This window comes from Podarcis cretensis, assembly GCF_951804945.1.
Source record: "Podarcis cretensis genome assembly, chromosome: 11".
Taxonomy (NCBI): Eukaryota; Metazoa; Chordata; class Lepidosauria; order Squamata; family Lacertidae; genus Podarcis; species Podarcis cretensis.
Window position 1 is genome coordinate 18505744 of NC_137180.1, and position 25930 is coordinate 18531673.

At 42.0% G+C, this 25930-nt stretch overlaps 1 protein-coding gene and 1 long non-coding RNA gene across 4 annotated transcripts in view; one reads left to right on the forward strand and one right to left on the reverse strand.

The window, feature by feature from the left end:
• Positions 1–13919, reverse strand: part of LOC307226857 — a 29226-nt gene extending 15307 nt beyond the window's left edge. For all 3 annotated transcript variants that reach the window (XR_013843600.1, XR_013843601.1, XR_013843602.1), the window contains exons 1-2: positions 13719–13919; positions 1841–3948 (exon numbers count right to left, since the gene is read on the reverse strand). This is a non-coding gene — a long non-coding RNA (uncharacterized lncRNA). The remainder of the gene's footprint in view (positions 1–1840; positions 3949–13718) is intronic.
• Positions 13920–14017: 98 nt separating this feature from the next.
• Positions 14018–25676, forward strand: PPIC (peptidylprolyl isomerase C). Its single transcript, XM_079995852.1, has 5 exons — positions 14018–14176; positions 18689–18802; positions 20730–20823; positions 22847–23031; positions 24868–25676. Exons 1-5 carry the CDS (start codon positions 14060–14062, stop codon positions 25000–25002), a joined length of 645 nt encoding a protein of 214 aa, XP_079851978.1. The 5' UTR covers positions 14018–14059; the 3' UTR covers positions 25003–25676.
• The last annotated feature ends 254 nt before the right edge of the window (positions 25677–25930 follow it).

Consider the following 25930-nt stretch of genomic DNA (forward strand, 5'->3'; position numbering starts at 1 on the left):
TTAAACTAATGGAGTCATGTAAATATAACCCATTCTTGCATCAGTTGGCAGCTACAGATGTGTGTGCGTACACACACACACACACACACACATACAGTGAATGTCCAAATTTGATTATTCACATGCAAATGTTCACAGTTCCATGTAAATGTTGTGTGAATATCTGTACATATACTAGAGAGTTCTGAATGTGTGTGTGTGCATACACAGATAGACAACACACACACACACACACAAACTGCAGCGAATGTCCAATTTTTGGTATATAACATTCACATGCTGACAATCCCAAACAAATGTAACTCTCTGAAAAGTCAGAGATTTAGCAGTGATCAGGATCAGTCGCCTAAAAGTCATTGTCAACATTCACTTGATTATATCACAAAATAACGATACATATTCTACTTGAGAGTGTCTGTCTACAAAGTGGTCTCCCTAGCAAATCATTTCAAACTTCTTCAGTTGGCCCAAGGGAAGATCTGCAAACATTTTCATGTACACGAGGAAGAACAAACAGGATGAATCCTCCAAGTATAAGCACAAAGAACGCATTTTGAAACTAAGTTGATGTTACCAAACATTTATTACATTTTATAGGGGGTGGATACAATAAAGGTAAAGGTAAGTTTGAATGAGGAAATTAAGTGGCTTTGATCTTAACTTTTCCCATGACTATTACTGGGTTCATTTTTTCAGGATACAGCTTTCTACACCACACTCACCAGCTCCCTCTTCCCCTCCAAATGCTTGGGTTATGTTTGCGGGGCAGGGGATGCAGATGGAGTGGGTGTTTGTGAAATAGGTGCTCTCCTTACATGAAAGGGAGCAATTTAGGATTGAAGCCATTGGCTTCATGGGCATTTAAAATGCAGCTAGATACCATTCTTCAGGACCACCAGCTCCATGTTTTATTACCTCTTTGAAAGTAGAAGGAAAAATGCTACCCTACCAGTTATCACACTGGACTTTACACACCATTTTTCCCATGCAGTGCAGTGACACTGGCGCAGTCCTGCTAATTCTTCGGTCTGCCTTTGGCATGAGCAATGATGCAGAAAGAAATCTGCATGGATGACTTGCATGTATCAGGTTTGCTAAGTCAGTATACCTACCTAAGCAGTTTCCCACTTAGAAGCACCCTTAATCTGATTTAGCTTTCTTTGGATTTTGCTCAGTGCCTAATGAAGGCAGAGTTTAGCTTTCAAATTTCAAGTTTGGGATTGGCTGTGGTGAAAAGGGGTGCAATGAAATTGCCTGTGTAATTTCAGATCTGGCAAATTTGACCTAGAAACACCAACTTTTTTTTTTTAAAGAACCACATCACATGTCATTTTTCCAGAATTATTTAGAACCACTTTCCCCCCATTTAATTGCCAGTTCTAAAAATCTCTCATGATGTCACTGAAATAATGCTTGATGTCAGTTCCTACACACAACATAAGCAGCTTTTCATCTGGCCACACTTGATTAACTTTGTGTATCCTTTGTGGTATGTATGGGAAAGAATGAAACAACCTGGCTGGAACTGTGATTTGATTAAAAAAAGGAAAAGAAAGGCAAAACCTAAAACCCCGAAGAACACTGAAATGGCTTTGCTTTGGTGACTTCATTTTCAGCTTGATGAAACTCAGATCACTTATGGGAATGTCCCGGACAATTTCAAAATATTGTGGCAAATTGAGGAAGACATAAAGAGGGCTTGACTCTATAAGACATTTAAAATAATCTAATCTACAAAGTGGAATGAATCAGCATTTTGGCAGCTCTTTAAAAAACACACACAGTACAAACTAATTCCAAAAGTTTAGGGTTGGGGGAAGAGAAAATCTAAATCTCTTACCTTTTCAATGTCTGTAGCACAATGATTCCCCCCCCCCAAAAAAAAAAATGCACTCTCTTTTCAGGGTCAATCCAAAATCATCTAGGAAGAATGCAAATAAGGAAATTAGCTTTTAATGGCTGCAATCCTAAACACACTTGCTGGAGAATGTCCCACTGAACTTACTTCTCCATTTATGTATAGGATTGCAGTGTATGAGACAGACCTGGATTTTTGCACATTTCCTACCGGTGCAAGAACTCTGGTGTATGCATAACTTCCCCCAGGCCATAAAATGGTTCTTCACATTTATTTCAACTTAGGCATCTGATCCATCTGCAGACAGATTTGCTGCCTCTGTGGATAGGAATGGAAACTCATGTACAATAAAACACACAGTAACATGCAGTTGTGAGAAGATAATAAAGACCTAACCCTAACCCTAATGCAAAATAGATACCCAAGACATCTAGTGAAGGGCATCTAGTGAAGGTGAATGGAATACACCAAGAGAAAGGATTCATGGGAAGAGAGATGGACTCCTTCAGAACTTCAGCATGAGATGAGCTGGCAGTAAGGAACTTGAAAACAAGGTTGAAGAACTTCTAAACACATTTACTACAGAGTAAGCCCCAATGAATACTGTGAAATTCACACCTGAGTAAAGATGTGCAGGACTGCACTGTTGGATGCTTAACAAGGAGAATCCAAAATGCCTCTTTTCTTATTGCACATATAGTTTTATTCAGTGGAGGTTCCCTAAGTGGAAGGGAGAATTTGGGGGCAATATTTGGGCATATATTGAATGGGTGTGCCAGACTGGGTCAATTAGTTTTGCACATCTGTGAAATCTAAAAGCAGAACGCAGGTATGTTAAAGCTCAATATGATATCAGCACAGCTGAAATTGGAGACCTCCAAATATGACCATTTTTATGTATCTCAAAATGTTACTTTTCAGTGGGATGAATCCCTGGATTTGGGGGTCAAACAAAATCATTGGGGAAGAAACTGAATTACCTTTAGTTCAACATGGCTGTGAGAATCAGTATGAAGTATAGTCTTGACTCCAGTGAAATTAATAGTTCATTTTTACAGGCTTCAGAAAGGCGACAATGTGATTTTGCTTCTTGTTCTAATATATGCACCTATTTGTACTTTGTTTAGCTGCCTGGATATCTACTATAAAATATATGAATTTAAAAATCCACAGCTTGGTGGTTGCCAACAACTCTACACCCTTCTCTTTATCTTTTGCATGCCATTTTGACTTATTCATTTGGCTTTATGTAGTTCTTGCTGATTTATTTTTTTCTCATTTCTCTTCAATTATATATTGAATTAACCACTTCTTAGAATATTCCTTATATGACTTGATAATTCTTCTTCCCACTTTGCCTCGGCCCTCATCCCTTTCAAATCCTATGCAGTTATTTTATTGTTACCCCTCTTGCCAACCCACTTTGCACATTATTATTCAACGCCATATTTCAACGTATTTTTTGTCCATGCTTTTCATCCATACACAGTTTTAGACATATTTGTTATATGATCTGTATTGTTTTATTGGTACTGTTGCTGTAGGTCTGTCATGGCCTTTGGCTAGAACAATAAACTTATACTGATTGATTGAACTTATTCGTCCTCTCAACAGGTGTTCCTTCCTATATTTTTCTGAATTATATATATATATATATTATTTCTGAACCTTATATATTTTTCTGAACCTATGCTTTTAATTTCTGCTCCTGGGGCTATAAACTTCTTTAAATGGGTCTGGATATTGATGGATAAAATAAGTGGGAGATATTAATGATGGCAATCACTTGGTCTATTAATAGCATGGTAAATGAACCAATGGGATTTGGAGAGCTAAACAGGATTATCAATCTTAAAACATTTGGGTTCTAAAAGCAATCCTGTAGCTTCTGATTTATTGTATCTTTACATTTTGTTCACTTCGCTCTCCAAATATTTCACATACCTGTGGGTGGAAATGCAACATTTCATGCCTAACTTCAAGTATACTCACAAACAATTTATTTACTTAAAAGCATTTTTTTCACCTCTGACAAAAAGAGTCCTGGAGTGGTTTTCAAAGTAGACAGTCCCTACCATCAGGGTAACAATCTAAAAGACATGACACAGAAGGAGAAAGGGATTAGGAGAGAAAAAGAAAACAAGCAAATTTAGACACCAGTAGAGCTTTAAGCTCATTTTGTCCTATTGAAGAATAATACTAGTGTATTATTATTATTATTATTATTATTATTATTATTAGGTGAACCAATTACTTATCTGGGCTGAGCAATCATAGAATCATACAATCGTAAAATTGGAAGCAACTCCCAAGGGTCATTTAGTCCAACCCTCTGTAATGGAGGAATCTCACCTAAAGTATCCATGACAGTAGCATATTTTCCTTCTTTTTTTTGCAGGGAGTGTAAGAAGAATAGGAAGGCTTTGGGCCTGTGAAATGATACAGGCTGCAACATATAAACTCCAGTGAGTCATAAAAAGGTCTTCAGAAAAGGCTTGTGCAACGTGTTATGCAGGGTATTGTGCAAATGGAACAACTTATTTGGATTCAGGGTCACTTTTCCACCCAGCGCTCTTCTGCATGGTCAGAAGAAACCCTTTCATGAACAGAAGAGCATCTTTGGTTTTTCAAGGGAGTCCTAAAAGAAGCATCTCATGATGTGCCCACATTTTTAAAATTGCAGATGTTTATATAATCATTGTGTACCAGATTTTTTTTAAAAAAATGCACCAGTAATCTTAATTTTGTCCTAAAAGTGGATGGGAGCAGCTCACACATTTCTGCTGAAAGAGGAAGAGCCAGGTCTGACAGTTTCCCTACATTAAAAAGTTGCAGGAGAGCAGGGCAGTCTGCCCGTTCTGCAATTAAGTTGGAAAAGTAAGCAGATCTGGCTTGTTTCAAATGTGCCTGCACACATTTATATGTCTCAAACCTCTAAATGTACACGAAGTCAAGAAGCCCTCAAAGCGCATTTAACTTATGGTGTATAGCCTTATTTAATGTTCTCCATATATCAAGATTAGAATACAGGAGTAACTGCCAATAAGTGGAGTAATGGGTGAACTTTGATTAGTAGTGAAAAGTCCAACCTATGTTTGCATAATGGGGACTGATCACTATCCTTTCACCAGCTGAGGTCATGTTCCAAAGAAGCTTTGCATTCAGCTTACAGGTTGCTTCATAAATGGCCCAATCCAGGACCGCAGCAGAATTCCAGAGTACCCAGAATAATTGCAGGCTAGTGTGAGTTGGAAGGAAAGCAAAGAATGGTAGGTCTATGTTTGAATGGAGACGAGATTATCAACTCCACAACCTTTCTCTCTCAGAACCATACTCTATCCAACCTGTTCAGTCTCTTATACCCTCCCTATGTCTGAAACAGTAAAACAGTGATATACAGTATGGCATTCAGAGATGAGAAACAGGAGTTAAAATTTGGTTTTTCACTCCTTAGTGAACAGGCACATAATTGGGCTATTCGGATTTTTCTCCATTTTATACTGTAGAAAGTTAATCTAGTCCAGAAATGAATCAATTTCCTTTGACTATGCCCTAAATCTGATAGCAACTGATTCTAGATGTTCATTTTCACTGTGATTATATGGTTGAACCTTCAACTCAGAAAAAATATTTTACGTGACTCTTTCTTTGCTGCCAATGCTGCATAACAAATGTTTACTTTCTTTTGAATTGCCCCCTATGAAACGTAGTGATTTTGGTTGTTGTTTTTTTAAATCTGTCCTCCATCTCTCATCATGCCCCCAGATACACTAATACCAATGAGAAATGTTTCCTTTGGTGCCAGAAGACATCAGTTGAGGGGCTCTTGGTATCTATTTGCACTTCATGCCATTGACTTTGGCTCACCTTCTCTTTGTTTCAGCAGATGAATTTCCCATTTTAATCTCCTGGGTTTCTATATTTCATTTTAGAAGCCAAATACACAGTATCTCCAAGTTTTCTGTTCTATTGCCAAGATTTTGCATGAGAACTAGAACAGCTTCCACAACCTCTGAGATTTACATCCCAATATGTTTCATGTCCATGTCAAAGGGATTTCTGACAGTTGGGAAACCTAGTTAAGACTCATTGTTTAATATGTCTTTTTTTCCGTGAGTCCTACCTGTTCCTTCTTCTGAATCACCTCAAAGCTAACAGAAGATACTTATGGCTGAAACTTACTAGTTTATGGAGCTCATAGGCTTTGCAGAAGCCAGGTGTACAAGGCCAAGTGAACAAAAAACATCTGCATAAATATCTCCTTTGACATCATGGAGTAAGTATAGCAGAACATCAAATGTCTAGAGAGTTTACACCAGATTGTAATACCCTACTGTCATCCAATATGAAAATCATATCTTCCAGGTTTAGGACTGGCTTGTAAAAGAACAAAACATTTTTGTTGGCATTCGTCTGTCTTGGGAGACAATGGAGGAATTTGGGTTGGATTTGGGGTTGAAGTCAAACTGTTGGAAAATTACAGCACCTGCTGTGGCTGTCAGGGACCAATACAGGAGAGAACAATACAAATAACTAGTTAAACATGTTTACCAATATCTATCAATATCACAAAATAGCAAAGGAGATTGACTGAAATTGAGCTCATTTTACAGACATTACTCATAACAACCCCACTGGCTTCAAGGGGGATTACTCATGTAAGTGGCTTGGTCCTATAATACTACTTTATTTTCCCATGCATTTGTTTCTCAGTGAGGCTTTAGTTTGATGATATAATATATTCAGTTGATATAAATATTCAATTAGATTTCTTTCAAGTGATTGCTATTAAACATACAGTGTCAGGTTACAACTTTCTATTTCCAGCTAATAGTTTTTCAAACCAGAAGCCTGGGGATTTATTTATTTAAATATGCATTTCCACTTTGAGTTGCTGCTGCTGCTGTTATTATTATTATTATTAAACAAAGTGGTTACATTTTCTTTTCTGTGGAAAGATTTATACAACGATTACAACGTCTGGATCCCTTAGAATAAGTTTACAAGATTGTTTATTTTGAAAGAACTCTTCTCTCAATTCTAAGGTCCATCTGACCAAATCTAGGCACTGGCAGAGGAACAGGGGTATGGGGGGCGCACTGCCCCAGGCGGCACGATCCTGGTGGGATGCCATCGTGGCTGCCCGCCCCCCAGCGTTGTGCGCCATGCCCCTGAAGGTGTTGCACCACGGCCCTGTGGGCAGCATGCCACACCCCCGGGATGTGCGCCAGCCACGCCCCCGCCTGCTCTCCACCCCCCCTGCGAGAGCTTGAAGCTCCGCCACTGAATCTAGGACATAAGTAGATGAAAAGAGTTCCTGGATAATCAGGGGCTCTTTCCTCACTTCTGTTGTCACATCAGAGAAACTGACTGTGCATACAGTACCATGGTCAGTTCCCTGGTTAGAAATATATGTGCCCTAAAAGATAGTACTTATTTATTGAGGTACTAATTATTCTTTCATGAAGCAATATTTTAAAGTGATACAAAAGTTAGCGTTTCAACTAGATGATTAAGACTGAAATACTGGAGCCTAACAGAGATAGCTCAATTTCATTTACATTTCCACAATTGCAAACAACGAAACTGCCTTTTACTGAGGGTACTATAGCCATATTGCCTACTCTAGCTGGCAGTGCTCCAAGGTCCCAGGTCAAGGGTTTCCCCCAGTCTGCTCTCCAAAATCGTTTTAAGATACTAGAGGTGAAATCTGCCAACATTGGCATATGTTCCATAACTGGCTATGAAACATGTGCTCTATTTCCTCAGGCAATGTAGGTCCATAGGTCTCAAGTATCCCTCACTATGAGGAATATGTTGAATGTAGCTCAGCTTATGAGACTGTCCCATCTTACTTATTTCACTGGTTTTGCAAGGCCCTCATTTCTTACTAGTCATTAAGACCTACATTTAAGCAGGAGTTTTCCTTACTGAATTCTTCTTCAAGTTGAAAGTCACTGTTCACATTTTTTTAGCTTGGACTAAAAGGCATTGTTGTGCAAACCATGTAAGGGGAGATAAGTTGGATCTTGCGTGTACCTTCCACAAATTGACTCCTTCCATTTGCAGAAGGAACTGAGATCCAGCAGAGGCTAGAAGAAGAGCAGAAGCTGACTTTGCTGCAGATCCCACACTGTTTTGGAAGGCCTCCCCACCCATCTTTTCATGGAGCACAGGGAGCTGCAGTGGGAAGGAGAAATGGGCAAAATGGTCGTTCTTCCAGGGGAATGTAAAGTCCAATCTCATGTTATCCAGAGCAAGAGCACAGGCAGCCATTTCCTCTATGCATCATCCTCTCTTTGGGTGGAGTGGCAGGGAAAACTGGGCCCACTGAGGGGAAGAAACACAGGATTCTGCCTTAGACCAATTCAGGTCATTGCTCCATCTGGCTTACTATTGTCTATGCCTTGAGTCAACAGAAGTGTAGTGTCCACATCAAGGGAAATAACAGTACTACTTTATTCTGCCTTGGTCAGACCACACCTTAATTACTGTGTCCACATCTGGCAGCACAATTTCAGAAGGTTATTGACAAGCTGCAATGTGTGCAGACGAGAGCGACCAAGATGATCAAGGGTCTGGGAACCAAGCCTTTTGAGGAATGGTTGAAAGAGCTGCGTATGAACAATTGTGTAGAATAGTGCTGGCAGAACTCTCCTTTCAAGTACAGTGGTACCTCGGGTTACATACTTTCAAGTACAGTGGTACCTTCAGGTTACAGACTCCGCTAACCCAGAAATATTACCTTGGGTTAAGAACTTTGCTTCAGGATGAGAACAGAAATTATGCAGCGGTGGTGCAGAGGCAGCAGGAGGCCCCATTAGCTAAAGTGGTGCTTCAGGTTAAGAACAGACCTCCAGAACGAATTAAGTTCTTAACCCGAGGTACCACTGTAGAAGGTCCAGAAACCTAATTGTTGTTTTTAAATGGCTGAAATAAATAAAAGTACATCAAGAAATAGCCTAGCCCCCTATATCCCCAAACCCCATGGCCACAGCAGTTTTGAAAACACAAAATGCTATATGGTGTGCAATCCACAAGAGGCACATCCATCAGCAACACTACTGCAAATATTTTTCAATGAAATGGTCTTATAAGGAGCTGGCAAAGGTGAAGCATCCCCTCCCCCGTTCTGTTCTCACCATTGTTTTGAGTCTCATTTCCTAATTAATGACAGTATAATTTATTCCTCATGTTATTAAAAGACAACACTTTTGAAGAAAATGACAATGTTTACCTTCCCTGGGAACACTGGTTGCTTAAGACATAAACACATTGCCAGGATGTTTATAAAATAACTGCCAATTAGAACTTTGAATTAAAAAAGGCTTACCAGCCTGAATCTACAGATTCAGATCGGATGAAAAGTATGAAATGAAGTAGTTTGCACTTCATCTCTTGCTTCAGTCTTATTTTATGGCTCTCTCTTCTCACAACAGTTGTGAATATAGACGGGATTTACAATAGTACTAAGCTCTCCTACCAAGAGACACATATAAAACTGTCATTGGGCAGCTCATGCTGTCTGAAGTTAGTGGATGTTGACAAAGAACATTGCTAAGACTTAGAAGGCACTGAATTTTCTTCCAACTCAGAGTGAGACAAGACTTGGGCCTGGGGGAAGGGAGTTATTGGCGAGTTTATTTAACTGTTCACTATAACCTCCTTGTCTCGACAAGCATCCAGGACTGGCAATCTTAAGAATGACTTTTTTCTCACTTGTCAACTTGATGGAAGGAAAGACCTTAAAAGAAGAGCTCTCTAAAAAGCTAATTTGCTAGAAGCCTGTGCATGTAATGGGTCCGATGTAATGATTAGAATGTTAATGTTTAAAAAAGCTTGAACATTTTGGAACGCAGTGGAATATGGACTTTATCAAGCTGATGTTTTAATGAGGAGAAAAATGCCACCAGTTGTCTTGCCAAGCCAAAATCTTTCTGCTTCTAAGAATACCATTGACATGTCCCTAGATACAATCAAAGAAACATCTGCACTGCTTCCAGGCTGCTATTGTTGCTGCTAGAAACCAGGGACGTATTCAGACATATGCACAAATGGACTTTGGAGTAAATCATCAGCAGATAGACGTTTTAAAACCTGTGTTTGAATCCCCAAAGCTATAAGTTTTGAAGGGGGAAGAAGACATCTAAGACATAACAGAACATTGACATTAATACATCTAAGCAGATTTGATAATGTAGGTATGATTTCCTAACATTAAAACATGTCTGCAAAACCTTTAATTTGTTATAATTCATTGCTATATTTTGATATAATTCCTTGACTGAGAGGAAGAGACTTGAGAATTACAACCACATGAAGTCTAGCATGCTTTTAAAGATATTTTGTCTTCCATTCTCTGGAACTATTTTTCATCAAGGTATCTAGTAAAGCATGCTAGAACTCAAGTAGTTGTAGCCTACAAATCCCTTCCTCTCTAGCAATCGTAATGAAGCTAATGCACATAATTACAAAGTAAGTTGTTTATGGACTGAAACTGAAGCTTCATTTGCTTCAAGCTGTATTAAATGTATCTTTATATCTACGTGAAAGAGTAAAGCAAAAGGGAAGCTACATCATCTACTGTACCTCCTGAGTTCTTCATTGCACAGAAGATGTAAGCCAGTTGTAAATATCATGTTTCTTACTGTATTTCAGTGCTTCATTTTAAAGCAACACAGGAACAAGTAACAGTAGTATAAAACATGGCTTGTAACAGTGCATAAAGAGTAAACATTTACAATGTTGGAAGGAATGCCGTACAGTAAATATAGACAAACCACAGTGTTTGGACATTAAAGGTTATTTGAATGGTATGTCAAACATATGTAATCTTTAGAGTAGGGAGTCAGGTTTTCGTGCTCAGATTCAGGGCAATGGGAAGCACAGGTATTTGTGGCACATTTATTTTCTGGTTATTCTACTAATCAGTGATTTTGAGAAATTTACTACCTGATATACTTTGTGGGTTCTATCCAATGAAGTTGACCAGTTAGTGCAAAGACTTCTGTGCGCAACATATTGCAGATATTAATACTGTGCAGTTTGAAACAACTGAGTGTATAAAAACGGACTCCTTTTGGAAACGAAGCAGCCCAATGAAGAGTGAGCCTGATCAGTGGTCACACAATATAGAGTACTGGTGTGGCTAGGTAGTCGTAGAAGGGGAATGAAATGGAGCATTCTGAAATAGGGCATATCTAGCTGGAATGCTAAACTGGAACAATAACATTTTGTTGTACGTCCCACTTTTGAATCCATCATTTGAACCTTTTAAAAATAATGACTAAGTGAAACTTGGCCAGTTTGTCCATTACAACATATTTAAAGCTTGCTTTTGCCTTCAGAGAAGTTACTTACCATAAACTCTTTTACCCCCATGCACCAATTTGATTGTGATGATCTAAAATTCCTGGCAACATTGCCTCTTCATAACATAAACGTAATCTTGCAATAAATCCCCCCCCCCTTCAGTGCATGTGTGGAGTTAGTGACATCAAATGGGTTTTACCATCTTTACAGCCCCCCTTTTATATGACTTATAAATTAATCTTATTCCAAAGATACTTTAACTATCAGTGCTTTCACACTGCCAAAGTAAATTTAAAACAGATTCTACCATATTATATTTTAAAATAAAAAGGCGACTAAGAGGTTGCGCCACTCATCTCACTTTTCAGGCTGGCGTTTGTCCACAGCTTTCCAGGTTACGTGGCCAGCATGACTGAACTGCTTCCGGTGCAACGGGACACCGTCACGGAAGCCAGAGCGCACAGAAACGCCATTTACCTTCCCGCAGCAGCGGTACCTATTTATCTACTTGCACTGGTGTGCTTTCAAACTGCTAGGTTGGCAGAAGCCAGGACAGAGCAATGGGAGCTCACCCCGTCATGGGGATTCGAACTGCCGACCTTCCGATCGGCAAGCCCCAGAGGCTCAGTGGTTTGGACGCGGCTAGCGCTCTGGTCCTCCTTCCACTGAACTTCCCTAGAACGCGCTGTCACTCCAAAGTTGCTCAATCTCAAGACGCTAGAACAGTCTTCGTCGACCTGCCACCTTCCAGACGTTTCGGACCACAACTCCCAACAGCCCCAACCTGGAAGGCACTAGGCTGGTGAAGGCTGAACTATAGAGACTGAACACTATCTATCCCACATGCACACCTTTGGCTTGTGCAGGGTTTCCCAAAACTTGGGTCTCCGGCTGTTGTTCAGGGACTAAAATTCCCAGCCCCCCTGACCCCTGGTCCTGCTAGCTAAGGATGATGGGAGTTGTAGTCCAAAAAAACCAACAACTGGAGACCCTAATCCTGCTTTTAGAGGCAGAATAGTTTGGAGGGACCATACTTTTTCCAACCATCCCATGGGACATGGGCGCAGCCAGGATTTGTGTTAGAGGCTGCATGCCTTTTGTTAGGGGATGGGGCAGAGCAGAATCTGTTTGCTATGCCTTTTTATTTATTTTTATTTATTGGGGCGGGGGTGGCAGCATGCCCCAGGAGCAGGGCTGGATTTAGGTCTGATGAGGCCCTAAGCTACTGAAGGTAATGGGGCCCTTTATATGTCCAGCTGTCCGTTATCAACAACAAATTGTTGCTGTTTACCGTGTTGAATATATGCTATATGATAATTTATGGACCTAAGAGGTATCTAAAGCCATTTGCACATGCAGAATGTAGGCACCCTATATATAGAAATGCGCAAACCAGTGATATTTTAGGGAGTAAGCTATCAGGCACGGCCCATTACATCACAGGAGCCTACACAACACAAAACAGTTGCTGTATATAGGTTTTATTTTATTTGTTTTTTTATCTTATACTTTGGAAATGTACATCTTTTTTTCCCCTTTAAATTTTTTTTGGGGGCCCCCAAGAGCGTGGGGCCGTAAGCTAGAGCTTGTTTAGCTTATAGGTAAATCCGCCACTGCCCAGGAACAGCGATTTGACAGACTCTGGGGTTGTGCGCCCATCTCACTTAAGAGGCCAGGGGCCAGCGCTGTCTGGAGACACTTCCGGGTCACGTGGCCAGCGTGACATCGCTGCTCTGGCGAGCCAGAGCCGCACACGGAAACGCCGTTTACCTTCCCACTGGTAAGCGGTCCCTATTTATCTACTTGCACCCGGAGGTGCTTTCGAACTGCTAGGTTGGCAGGCGCTGGGACCGAGCAGCGGGAGCGCACCCCGCCGCAGGGATTCGAACTGCCGACCTTTCGATCGGCAAGCCCTAGGCGCTGAGGCTTTAACCCACAGCGCCACCTGCGTCCCCCACCTGCAATCACCGCAGCAAGAACACTGTTGGCCCAAAAATGGAAACAAGAAGAAGTACCGACTTTGGAAGAATGGAGGACAAAATTAACAGACTATGCAGAACTGGATAAATTAACTGGGAAAATCAGATTCCAAAAGGATCACAGGTTTTTTGAGGACTGGGGAAAATTTACGGAGTATTTGAAAACTGTATGTGAGGACTGTACAACGCTAGTGTGCTTTAAAGAAGCTTTGTGAAAATACAAGGAATATTGTTAGAAAGCAAATAAGGTCAGAAATATAGTGTTTAATGGCAATATTAAAATTAAGGAATGTGAAGATAGGATTCGAACTACGAATGATTGTCAGAGAAGTTGAGGGAGGTCCAATAAGCTAAAATATGTGATGTGTAAATTGATATGACTGGAGTTTTTCATGGAAAAATTTTTAATAATAATAAAAAAAGGGAACAGCGATTTGAAGAACCAAGCGGCAGTGTGCCCAAACCCTTTTTTTGTTTTTTTTTAGCGCTCTGGGGAGTTATTTTTTTTTACCATTCGTGATTCAGTTCATCTGGGGCCTCAAGAGGCGCAGGAGGAGGCCTAAAGTTACCTCAAACGACACACCCAAACAACCAACCAACGGGCCTTCTTCAGGGCTTCCGAGGCAGAAAGCAGCGCGGAGCGGAGGCCGCCTGCCCTTGCTGAGGCAGCTTCTCTCCCTGACAGAAAGCCCGGCGAGCTCGGGCCGTTTCCGAGTCCGAAACCCCTCAGCTCCGCTCCGCTTCCTCAGCCCTGAAGCGACGCGACTCCGGCTCGCTCCGCCTCCGGCCACGGTGTCCGTTATTGGGGGGGCTGCGGGGCCTACAGAGCCGAGACGCGCAGGCGCCGGGAGGCCGGGGGGGCGCGCGCGCGTCTGGCTCTTCAGCCGCGGCCGCTGAGGTGGAAGAGGAGATGGGCCGCCTCGCCGCCCTTTCGCCCTGGCTGGTCGCGGCCGCGTGCCTCGTCCTGCTGGCGTTCACCTGGGGGGCCGAGGGCTTCAAGAAGAGAGGACCCGCCGTGACCGCCAAGGTGACTATGGCTGGGTGTCGTCCCCTCGCCCCTCTCCCTTCCCCTCCCCTCTTTCCTTGGCTTGAGGGTCAACTGCTTTCCACGCTGGCCTCCTCAGAGTTTCCCAAACTTGGCTCTCCAGCTGTTTTTGTTTTTGTTTTACTACAACTCCCGTCATCCCTGACCGCTGGTCTTTTTAGCTAGGAATGATGGGAGTTGTAGTCCGAAAAAACCCCCGCACAGCTGGAGAGCCAAAGGGTTGTTGTGGCGCAAGGAAAAATGCTGGCCACCACGTAGGCATGCAGATGTGCTTGTAATGCCAGAAAATTGCTTTCCCTCTCTATTTTCCAGGTGTGTGCTTGATGAATAACCAAGCTTTTTTGGGGGTGGAGCGGGGCTGGAGGCGAGTGAGGACATCATCATCATCATCGTTGTTGTTGTTGTTATTATTAATTGAATTTATATACCCGCAGGTCTCAGGGCAGTTCACAGGATAAAATCAGATGCTCCCATGTTGGGTGAAATTTATATTTTACATGCGTAATAGTTCCTGCATATTGTATGAGAGCCACAGGCTGGACACGAGCCTATGACCGTTCAGTAAACTTGCATCTTAATGCGCGTTTAACTTGTGCACATTCAGCATCCAGGCCCATGTAATTTAGTTAATCACCCACCCACAGTAGACTGCTTTCCAAGGTGAATGTATTGTTTTCACATATCTTGTTCCCTACACTTTATGTTGTTTAATCCACGGTGTGGCCGATATATTCTTCTTCAGTAGACTTTTGCTTGTACAACTCTTGAGGTAGAGCTAGGCATCAAAAAGAAACGGGGAGCTGTTGTGGCATTCTAATACTGAGTTGGGATGGGGACTTTGTGGCCCTCCAGATGTTGCTGGATGACAGCTCTGATGCACCCTATTGGCCTTGCTGGCTAGGGCTGAAGGGAGTTGTAGACCAACCACATCTGAATGGCCGCAGGTTCCTCATCCCTCTTCTATTGGATGCAACTACTCTGTGATTTTCCCATTGCTACTACTGATACCCAGTGAGGTGAGGTGGTGAAATGCACAGAGCAACTGTGTATTGTTGGTGTGAGGACTTAAACGTGTGCAATGGGGGTTCTCCTAATCCCCTCCATACCCTTTGAATCTCCACAATTATCTTGGGGTGGTGGTATTGGGAGCGTCCCCAGAACAGCTTGCAGAGGGCGGAAATGGTGGGGGGTCATGGTGAGGTTTTTTGTTTTTTAAAAAAGAAAATTCTGTAGATGTACAGTGGTACCTTGGGTTACATACGCTTCAGGTTACAGACGCTTCAGGTTACAGACTCCACTAACCCAGAAATAGTAGCTCGGGTTAAGAACTTTGTTTCAGGATGAGAACAGAAATCACCCAGCGGCAGCTGGAGACCCCATTAGCTAAAGTGGTGCTTCAGGTTAAGAACAGTTTCAGGTAAGGATGGACCTCCGGAATGAATTAAGTACTTAACCTGAGGTACCACTGTACATCTCTTGTAAGGTAGGGATGTGTACTTTAGGCAACTGGAATATACATTGGATTTTGTAGAAAAATCCTGGTCTGCAGCTGCTCCTCAGTTAGTGAGCAAAAGCCAAGTGCATTCTAGCATTTGAGAATCTACAGACCTTGGTGAGGGCTTTAATTCCTTCATAGTAGTAGTCATTACAAGATATGGCGAGTTTCAGCAGATATCCGGATCGGCACCAATTGATGAGAAACCCAGATTTTTGCTTTTAAATGGTCATTTAAGAGGAAAGCAAGGAAAGATTAATGGGTATTTTTTAATGCTTCCTTCTAATATAACTTAATGTGTATGCCTCTTCGGCAGCATATGCAATCAATTTGGCAGTATTTAACCATCTGTGGTAGTGAGCTCAGGGGCCCCTACCTCTGACCCCCATTTTTGAAAGATGTTTTTCTCCTGAAAGCTGGATCATCTCACTGCTTTGCCACCTCTCCCTTGTGTTCTGTTTTCCTGACATGTTCTCTTCTTGAAGAAGTGCATTAGAGAACAGGTACTATGACATCAGCCTAGTATAAATTGTGCCGTAAAAGCTGTAAAAGATTGACATTCTGGTATCAATTAACACAGATAATTCATCTCAATTTAATATTCCTCTGTGTTTTGCTTCCAAGGCAAGAGATAGTCATTGAAGCTTGAATCCAGATCTGTGCATCATTTTATAAGTAATAATAAAACATTCTTAGAAATGGATAAAATGGATTTGGTCAGTGGGTAGAGAACTTATAGCCATCCAGATGTTGGCATACAACTCCCATTACTTCTTTCTGACCATTGACTGTACTGACAATGAGCTGATGGGAATTGGAGTCCAGCAGTATCTGGAGAATCACAAGTTTCCATCCCTGGATGAGGCAAAAGGAAGAATTTGAGAACGAGTTCAATAGATCTCATGGGACACTCACAATACTCTTGAAACTGGTTGCTTCTCCTCCCCTTTCATAATGAATGCCTGTCTCATTAAAATTTCTTTAATAATAGGATCAATAACACAGTGGGGGTCAGATAAACAGGAAGGAGAAGGCAATATGAAGACAACTGAACACAGTAAAATGAATACAGTAAAACAATCCCTTTTGAACAGGCACTTAGATCTTCTTTTTACCTGTGTTGGGTTGGTTGAAAGAGCTTTAGAGCTAAACTAGATATGATGCTAAATGCATCACTTGCTATTGTGTCTTTAATTTTTCCACCATTGCTAAAAGCAGTGCAAAATTCAGTAACTTGGAGAGCTTCTGCAGCCTATTGATAACACAAAAGAATACCCGGATTTATTTATTTTTAAAATCTCAATGGTATTGTGTGTTTTCTTAAGCTTTTATCCCTTTCTGAAATATGACACCTTATGCATTCTGTACGTCATGAAAAATCACGTCCACCTGACCTAATATTATCACAATCACCCCCTCTAATCGCAAACTGAGATGGTTGAGTGTTGAATCAACACTGGAACACTGGGAAGAGCTCAAAAAGGATTGACCATGCTCCAAAGCCACAAAATGTTGAATACTGGATATTAAAATGATAAAACCATGGAGGGAGGAATAGCCTAATTGAACTCCTTATAGCTTATAACGAAGCTGGAAACCTGAATAGGGATATACTGCAACCCTTTGTATAAGGTCCTACTTGTACACTTGTATTTCTGAATTCTCAATTCCATCTGACATTTCCTTTCACTTACCTGCTATGAGAGATTTGAATAGCTCCATAACCAGATGAATAAAATAAGTTTTCTGGATATAGCTTGACATTTCATATCTTAGCTGATGTTTCTTCTGTATTGAGAAGGTTGAAAGAATTATATGGAAGTAAGCATCTGGCTTGCATGTATAAATTGGACCTTCACTTCCTATTTGTCCGAATTAGTGCCACCAGTGTAACAGGTTGCATTCTGTTTGTTGAACTTTTAGAGGGAGATAAAACTCCCAGGAATTGCCTGTCTGATAATATTGTAGCTTTTTAAATGTGATATTGAAAATAGTGAAAGTGAAGAATTAATATGCAGAAATCCTTTTTATAAAAATGCTGTGTACATTGATTGATTATGATATAATTTGAAAATAATAATAATGTAATACCAAGTCCTTCGATCCAGCAGCGCTCACGTAATCAGAATGGGGAAGGTGATACTTTGCTGATGCTTCCCCCACCCCAAATTTGCTCCAGAGAGTTAGGGGATCAGCATGGGAGGGGACCCAGAGGCAGCGGCGTAGCGTGGGTTGTCAGCACCCAGGGCAAGGCAAGTAATTTGCGCCCCCTAACCCCGGGCAAGGCAAGTAATTTGCGCCCCTAACCCCTAACCTGCTGCCGCTGCCAGCTTCTTCTTGCTGCTGCCTGGGCTGGGGTATATACGGTAAGGTAGCCACGGCGGCGGGTCCGTGTCAGGTGATCTGAGGCGAGTTGCCGCTGGTGCTGCCGCCCAATTGACGACGCTTGCCCGGAGGAGGAGGAGGAGGGCAGAGAGGCGAGGAAAATGCAACATGGCCCAGCAGCTGCTGCAGCAGCAGCGGCGGTGGCGGAGCTGTGAGGAGGGGCTACCTGGCGCGCCCTCTGCGGCCCTGATGCGCGGGGACCGCGGCGAGCGCTGAGAGCCGCTGCCTGCCAGACGCCTTCAGCCTGGACGCGCGCACAGCTCGTCGGTTCCGCGAGACATGGGGCTCAGCTACAGCCTGCGCCTGAGGCTCTTCGGCGACTCCGGAGGCGGCGAGCGTGCCCCCCCCAGATGTTGCGCCCGGTGCGCCCGGCCCCACCTGCACCCCCCACGCTACGCCACTGCCCAGAGGGCTATGGGGGCAAGGTGGAATTGGCAAAAAGTCCCCTCCCCACTTCCATGCCTGAGAGCCTCCACTCCATCACAGGTCCTTTTGTGCACAGGCAGAACTCCCATGAATGGAAGGGCACCTTTGGATCCTACCAGACTTATTTCTTGCATTAATGATATTCTGTGGTTTTCAATTATTGCTTTTATGTTTTTGGAAATTTGTAGGTATTCTTTGATATACAGATAGGCGGCAAAGATGCTGGCAGAATTGTAATTGGATTGTTTGGAAAAGTAGTACCAAAGACGGTGGAAAACTTCGTTAAACTAGCAACTGGAGAAGTAAGAACTTTAAAAAAATGTTTTGTACATGCATTTTAGTGAAAAGATAAATGCAGTTTTCTTTGTGTGTGTGCGCACACATATTCATGTGGTAAAAAGGTAAAGGTAAAGGTACCCCTGCCCGTACGGGCCAGTCTTGACAGACTCTAGGGTTGTGCGCTCATCTCACTCTATAGGCCGGGAGCCAGCGCTGTCCGCAGACACTTCCGGGTCACATGGCCAGCGTGACAAGCTGCATCTGGCGAGCCAGAGCCGCACACGGAACGCCGTTTACCTTCCCGCTGGTAAGCGGTCCCTATTTATCTACTTGCACCCGAGGGTGCTTTCGAACTGCTAGGTTGGCAGGCGCTGGGACCGACGACGGGAGCACACCCCGCCGCGGGGATTCGAACCGCTGACCATGCGATCGGCAAGTCCTAGGTGCTGAGGTTTTACCCACAGCGCCACCCGCGTCCCATGTGGTGCAGCATGGCAAATACTCCATCACATTCTAGTGAGGTTGAAATCAGTAGCTTCGACCCTCCTCTTCAGTTTGGAGCTGGGGCAGGAATTGTCCTCCCGAGTTCTGCTGCAACCAGAAGCACAGTTAAACTGTGAATGTCTGCACTGCCTATGCTTGGGTGCTTTGGCCTTGAGTGATGGTAGGCATTTGGAGTACCTTTTTTGCTATAGGAACATAAGAAGAGCACTGCTGAATTAGACCAGAGGTCAGCATTCTTGGTCTCACAGTGGCCAACCAGGTGCTTATGGGAAGCTGTAAGCAGAACCTGTGTGGAGGAAGGCTCTTGATTTCCAACAGCTGCCATACAGAGCCATACTGCCTCCAATAACGGGGCATGGCATCATGGTTATTAGCCCTTGATAGCCCTGTCTTCCAGGAATTTGTCCAATCTTTTAAAGTTGGTGGCCGTCACTATATCTTGTGGAAGCAAATCCCAGCATTTGTGCTGAGCTCAGATATCCAAAACAGCTGTGGGGATAATCACTAGCCCACTTCTCTAGCTCTATGGGGGGGGGGGAGAGTTAATGCCTATCTGTAACCTTATACAAAGTTGGATTAAGGGAAGGGTAGAGTCCTGAAGACTGGAAGTGTTGGCTTGGTGACAATGACCAGCCAAAATCCATTGAACCCTGTTCTAGTGGTTTCTCTAATTTTGTTGGGTAAAGGTAATGTAAGGTTGGGTAAAGGTAATGTAAAGTTAAAGGACCAATGGACGATTAAGTCCAGTCAAAGGCGACTATGGGGTTGTGGCGCTCATCTCACTTTCAGGCTGAGGAAGCCAGCGTTTGTCCACAGATAGCTTTCCGGGTCATGTGGCCAGTATGACTAAACTGCTTCTGGTGCAATGGGACACCATCACAGAAGCCAGAGCACACAGAAACGCCATTTACCTTCCTGCCACAGCAGTACTTATTTATCTACTTGCACTGGTGTGCTTTCAAACTGCTAGGTTAGCAGAAGCTGGGACAGAGCAATGGGAGCTCACCCTGTCACAGAGATTCGAACCGCCAACCTTCTGATCAGCAAGCCCAAGATGCTCAGTGATTTAGACCACAGCGCCACCCATGTCCTTTTTGTTGTGTGACACATCCTCAATATAATAAATAATAAATTTAATAAATTATTTATTATTTATACTGTAGGGCAGTGGGTTATTGTTTTGGTTTGTTACTATGGTGTGTATTTTTGTGATTTTCTATTGTAAACAACCCTGTGATCCTTGGATGAAGGGTGGTGTAGAAATTTAATAAGTAATAAAATAATAATAATTAATTGACACAACCCCATCCGCCACCTCTTTTATCTCAAAAGTTCAGGGTGGCAGGCATCTTGTTGTTAATCTTTATTTAATCAGTTGTTTATTTCATTATAGTGTATAGTATTTTGCCGAACTGAAATCATGCCATTCTGAAATTTGTCTCGTAGAAAGGTTTTGGCTATAAAGGAAGCAAATTTCATCGTGTAATCAAAGATTTCATGATTCAAGGAGGTGACTTCACAGCTGGAGACGGCACGGGGGGTAATGTTGCTTTCTTTTTAAAGGAATTTAATACATAAATATAAAAGATATAGAACTATGTAGTCCAACTGATGCCAGTGACAAAGTCCAGGAATGATGTACAACAATCAAACAAATCTAGAATATAAAATAATTATAATTTTCTCAAATTTAGAAAAACCAAAATTGGTACATCTTTGGCCAAACTAACTGCTATTTACTTAGTGGGCTCTATGTCACTGACTGATCAATAAACAACCTTCCTGTGGCATATGTAAATAGATAATTTTATTGTGATATAAGCATGGTTAAGGTTAATTTACAGAAGAAAACACAATCTTGGATTTAATATGAGAAAAATATTTCTATCTTGATGCAGCTTCAAAGAAGCAGTTCTCTTTTTCCTTCCCAAAACCATTTCCCCTGTATATAGATAAGTTCAGCATTGGTAGTTGGAATTAGGTCCCACTGTGTTCAATTTTCACCACACTTGAGTGGGAATAAATCCCATTGACTAGGTCTTACTGCCACTTACTGCAGATCCACAATCATTGCCTTAATGGTGTTGATTTTGAATGTAAAAATTCAAAGTGAGGCAGAGAATTGCCATATTCTGATTCAGCAAATAGAGCTTTCAGAACACATTTAAAGACTAATTTAGTACAAGAAGCAAGAATTAATTTCACTTGTCCTGTTCTTGCAGAGGTGACTTAAATGTAGTAACAGACATCTGCATACACATCTCCTGTTCAGATCTTGAAATGAGTGTCAAGTTGGGCAAGAGATCTTTTTGTGTGCTGTTGGATGGAACGAGAAATTAGACACATTACACGTATATGTTTATTAAGCACTTGCATGACTAGCAATGTCAGGACAGCTTGTACAGAAAATATAGGGATAGAATATTCTACTTTACACTGTCCAAACCTAAAGCCACACTTTTTTGGGGGGGCCAGAATCTTCTCTTCTTCATTACTATTTAAGGTAAAGCCTTAAACAGTAAATACCCTTAAAGTACTCAGTTTTTGTGTGCCTACTAATTATTTAACTAAGACAGATCCATAAATGAATCAGCGCTGCATAGTAGATATTAGATGACTAACTACTGTGGAGAAACTGCCACTGATATGGGATGCTTTATTTGGCTCCCTCCCTCCCTTTCTAGTCGGAAGTGTCTGGAGAATTTTAGCAGCTCAAGAATCTGCTGTAAAACCGCCTGCAGTTGCCTGTTGCACTGGTTTCCAGCACTTTTCTGAACCCAGTACTCAAGTGGATGTATGTAGAGCAGGAGAAGTTCTGGTAATGCTGGCCCAAGGCAAAGGAAAAATGGTGCCTCATTCATTTACATGTACAAAAGCAAAGCAACATTTGTGAGTCCTATGATGCATCTATGGACAGCAGCCTAGTTTAGGGGGTGCAAGTTAGACATTGTTTACTTCGCACCCCCAGCTGTTGCTTCCGGGAGCAGCTGCCTTCCTCTGCCTAATGTTAGGGCCAGGCCTTGCTTCTGTCAGCTTTTCTACTGCCAGTTACCTGCTTGGCAAGTACGGTGAATCCATTCCCGCTCTTTCCCATCTTATACATGATCAGCTGTGCATCAGCTTGCAGATGCATACTCTTGATCTTGGCCAGGGTGGTATTATATCACCTTAGGGAACAGCACCCCCCCGCCCTCCGAAAACCATTTTTATGGAAATGTCTAGAAAGAGATGCAAGCTGATTCCTCCTATTGCTATAGTATACAAGTTGCAGATTCAGTGAACCTTCATAATTTGTTAGTGCTGGGGAAGGGGGGGGTGCATTAACACAGCCAGTGCCTAATTACATTGCATGCTGGGATTGCTCTTCCTGTTGCAGTTAGCATGATTCCTGATAGCTGATTCAGAAGACTATCTAGGAAGTTCCATTTAGGTGCACTGGTGAGGTTGAGGCAGTTGAAGGTGTTCTGGAGATTCAGGTGTTGGCCTATATCTTAAACCCTTTTAGGAAAAAAAAGTCTTAAACAAAATATTGTTTCTTCTGAACCTGATGTCTTGTTTCCCAGGAAAGAGCATCTATGGAGAGACGTTTCCTGATGAAAACTTTAAGCTGAAGCATTATGGTATTGGATGGGTCAGTATGGCTAATTCTGGCCCAGATACCAATGGTTCCCAGTTCTTCATTTCTGTGACAAGGCCTGGATGGTTAGATGGAAAGCATGTAGTGTTTGGGAAAGTCATTGATGGAATGGTAGGTAAAAAAATAACTATACTAGCTTTGTTCATTAGTTGGAAGCAGTGGGTATAGCAAAGAGTGGCTAACCTGTGGCCTGAGGGACACATCCTCCCCCACAGTAGGTTTTTTGTACCCCCATTTATAATTATTATTTTTAAAATAAACATTTTTTAAAAATGATTGCTCCCATAGGTCCCCCACTGAGATGCCAAAAGGACTTTTTTGGGGCCCTGCAAGGACTTGTAAAACCAGTCCATTTGAAATGTTTCTGATTGACCACTCTCATGGGTACCCTGCAGTGACTGTGATGTCACAACATTTTTGTGAGGTTCCCCAAAAATGTGTCCTTTAAATTTTTTTAAATGGCCAGGCTCACTTTGACATGTGTCCTCCAGAGATTTGATCATGGGCCTATGTGACTCCTGGCTGATTAGCCATCTGTGGGGTATGGATTAATGATTGTTTTAAAAGCTTACCTAGAATTGTCTACATGAGTTCTGGTGTAGCCTCTGCTTTATAGGCCCTTAGCAATTATCTAACTATTCTTAATTATGATATATGTGTACACATTACTAAAGTGGGGAATGACATCATCATCATCATCATCATCACCACTGATTTATTCAGTGCTTTTTTTCTAAAAAAAGTTTAAGGGTACTCTCATTTTGACTCAAGAAAATCACCAAATCGGGTAAAAGAAATACAGTAAATGGGAAAAAGTACAAAGATTCACAAAATGTTTAGGGGTATGCGTACCTCTGTGTTGTCGTCCCCCCAAAAAAGCACTGGATTTATTAATCACCTTGTACACAACTGTCTCCAGGTGGTGCACAGCAAGAACAATTAAAAACAGATTAAAAACAGCAAATATATTTAAAACAAAATTAAAATACTAATGCACATCAGGCAGCTGGCTACTGGTATTCATGTTTTGGTAAACTTCAGGACAGACTGCTGTAATTTGCTCTATGTGGAGCTTCCTTGTGAAGGACTGTTCAGAAGCTGAAACTGGTTCAAAACAGAGTTGCCGGGTTATTGGCTGCAGTCAGTTGCTGCAAACATCTTGCTGGTGTTTCACTGGCTGTGATCTGGTGCAATTTAAAGTGCTGGTGCTTCCCTTTAAAGCCCTAGGCGGCACAGGGCTTGCATAGCAAAAGGAACACTTTGCCCCCTTTTCAGCTTGCCTGTGCGTTGATGGAATTTTTGGATGCCCCCTCTGTGGTAAAGAGTGGTGGCCTAGGTAGTGGAATTCCCTCTCCAGAGAGACTTGCCTGGAAGCTCACATTATCTTTTTAGCACCAGGTGAGGGTGTTTTTGTTTCCAGCTTTTAAAGTTTAAATATTGCTTTCAGATGCTGCTCCGGTTTATTATTGTATTTTAATTTTTTAAAAACGTAAAACTGAAAGCGTTGACATGTGGGACATAAATGCTTAAAACAGTTTCTAGGGCACAAATGCAGGCTCTTGGTGCCCACAGAGGTCTCCCCCAGTGCCAACAAGGGTTCTGTTTCCTGCCTTGACTGAAAGAAAGCCTGAAAGATGGCTCTCTACTGTAGGCTTTTTTCAAGCCGAATTGTGGTGTGTGGGGCACTTTGTGGGGTGGTGTCTACAACTATCTCCAGCTGTCACTTCCCATTTCAAAAACACCCCCATGCCACAATTAGGTTTCAGAGTAGCCTACTATTTTCTATCAGAAGCACAGAAGCAGACTGATTGTGACCTTAGTGGGGAGATACAGAGCAAAAAAATATAAGCAGAAGTTAAGAGAAATCCCACAAAATGTAAACTCAGCAGTACATTTCACATCTGTGTTGTGTTTGACACCAGAGGTCAGTTTTTCTTCTTCTTTCAGTTAGTGGTGCACGCCATAGAACTTCAGCCGGTAGATGACAACGACCGCCCTCTTCAAGACTGTGTGATTGTTAACAGTGGAAAAATAGATGTAAAAGAACCATTTGTGGTTGAAGTAGATGACTGGAGAAGTTGACGGCAACGTGAGCAAAGGAACTGCAATGGTTTCTCCTCTGGCTAAAAGCAGGCAAGGATATCTGAAGATTCTTTTGCAAGAGAACGTGGTAACTTCACAGGTAGCATTGAAATATCTAGGTGCTAAATCCAGAGGACTACTTGATTGCCTTTCCAGGAAGTAGTTTTATGGGGGGAAAACATTAGGAATGTATTGACTTGAGTGGTTGAAGGCAATAATTTTCCTGCTCTTTGATTATTCACATGCTACTTTTATTAACAGCTCGCCCTCATTTTTTGGTCATGCGAGTCTTCCACCTTATGGATAGATCTGCTTATAGGGTTTTATAAAATATCTCATCCTGGAAACACTAAAGCATTTAGTAGTTTGTGGCGAATGGAAACCACACTCCTTCAGCCTGCTCCTCTAAAACATGTTCTCTGCTTCAAGCACCTGACACAGATCTCTTTTCATATAAAGAATATTTGAGACTCTTCTTTCCATTCCTTTTTATAACAGGGGTTTCCTGCATCAATGATGGACAGGTGTGCAGGTCCTATGGCATGTATGATGAATTTAAATTTGTTCAAATTCAATATATGCAGAATGTGAGCGTATTACTGTTGCAAATAAGTCTATACCCACTGTTGTGTATTGATATTTTATACATACATTAAACTTCTGCTAAAAAGCTATTCTTGTTTTCTGAACATATTGCCCTGTTTGCCACACAACAGTATAAAGATGTAAAAGTATTTTCATTCGCTGCATTTGCATGTAATGCTAAACCTTGATTAGCTACTTTGGGGATGAAGTAGGTTACTTTCACTTTCAAAGACATGTGGCTTAGTATTAGTTATGAATCAGATATAATAGTTTAAATCCTGGTTTGGTATACAGTCTGGGGCATAATCCATGGCTTGAAGCTGTCCTGTTTAGAAATTGACCA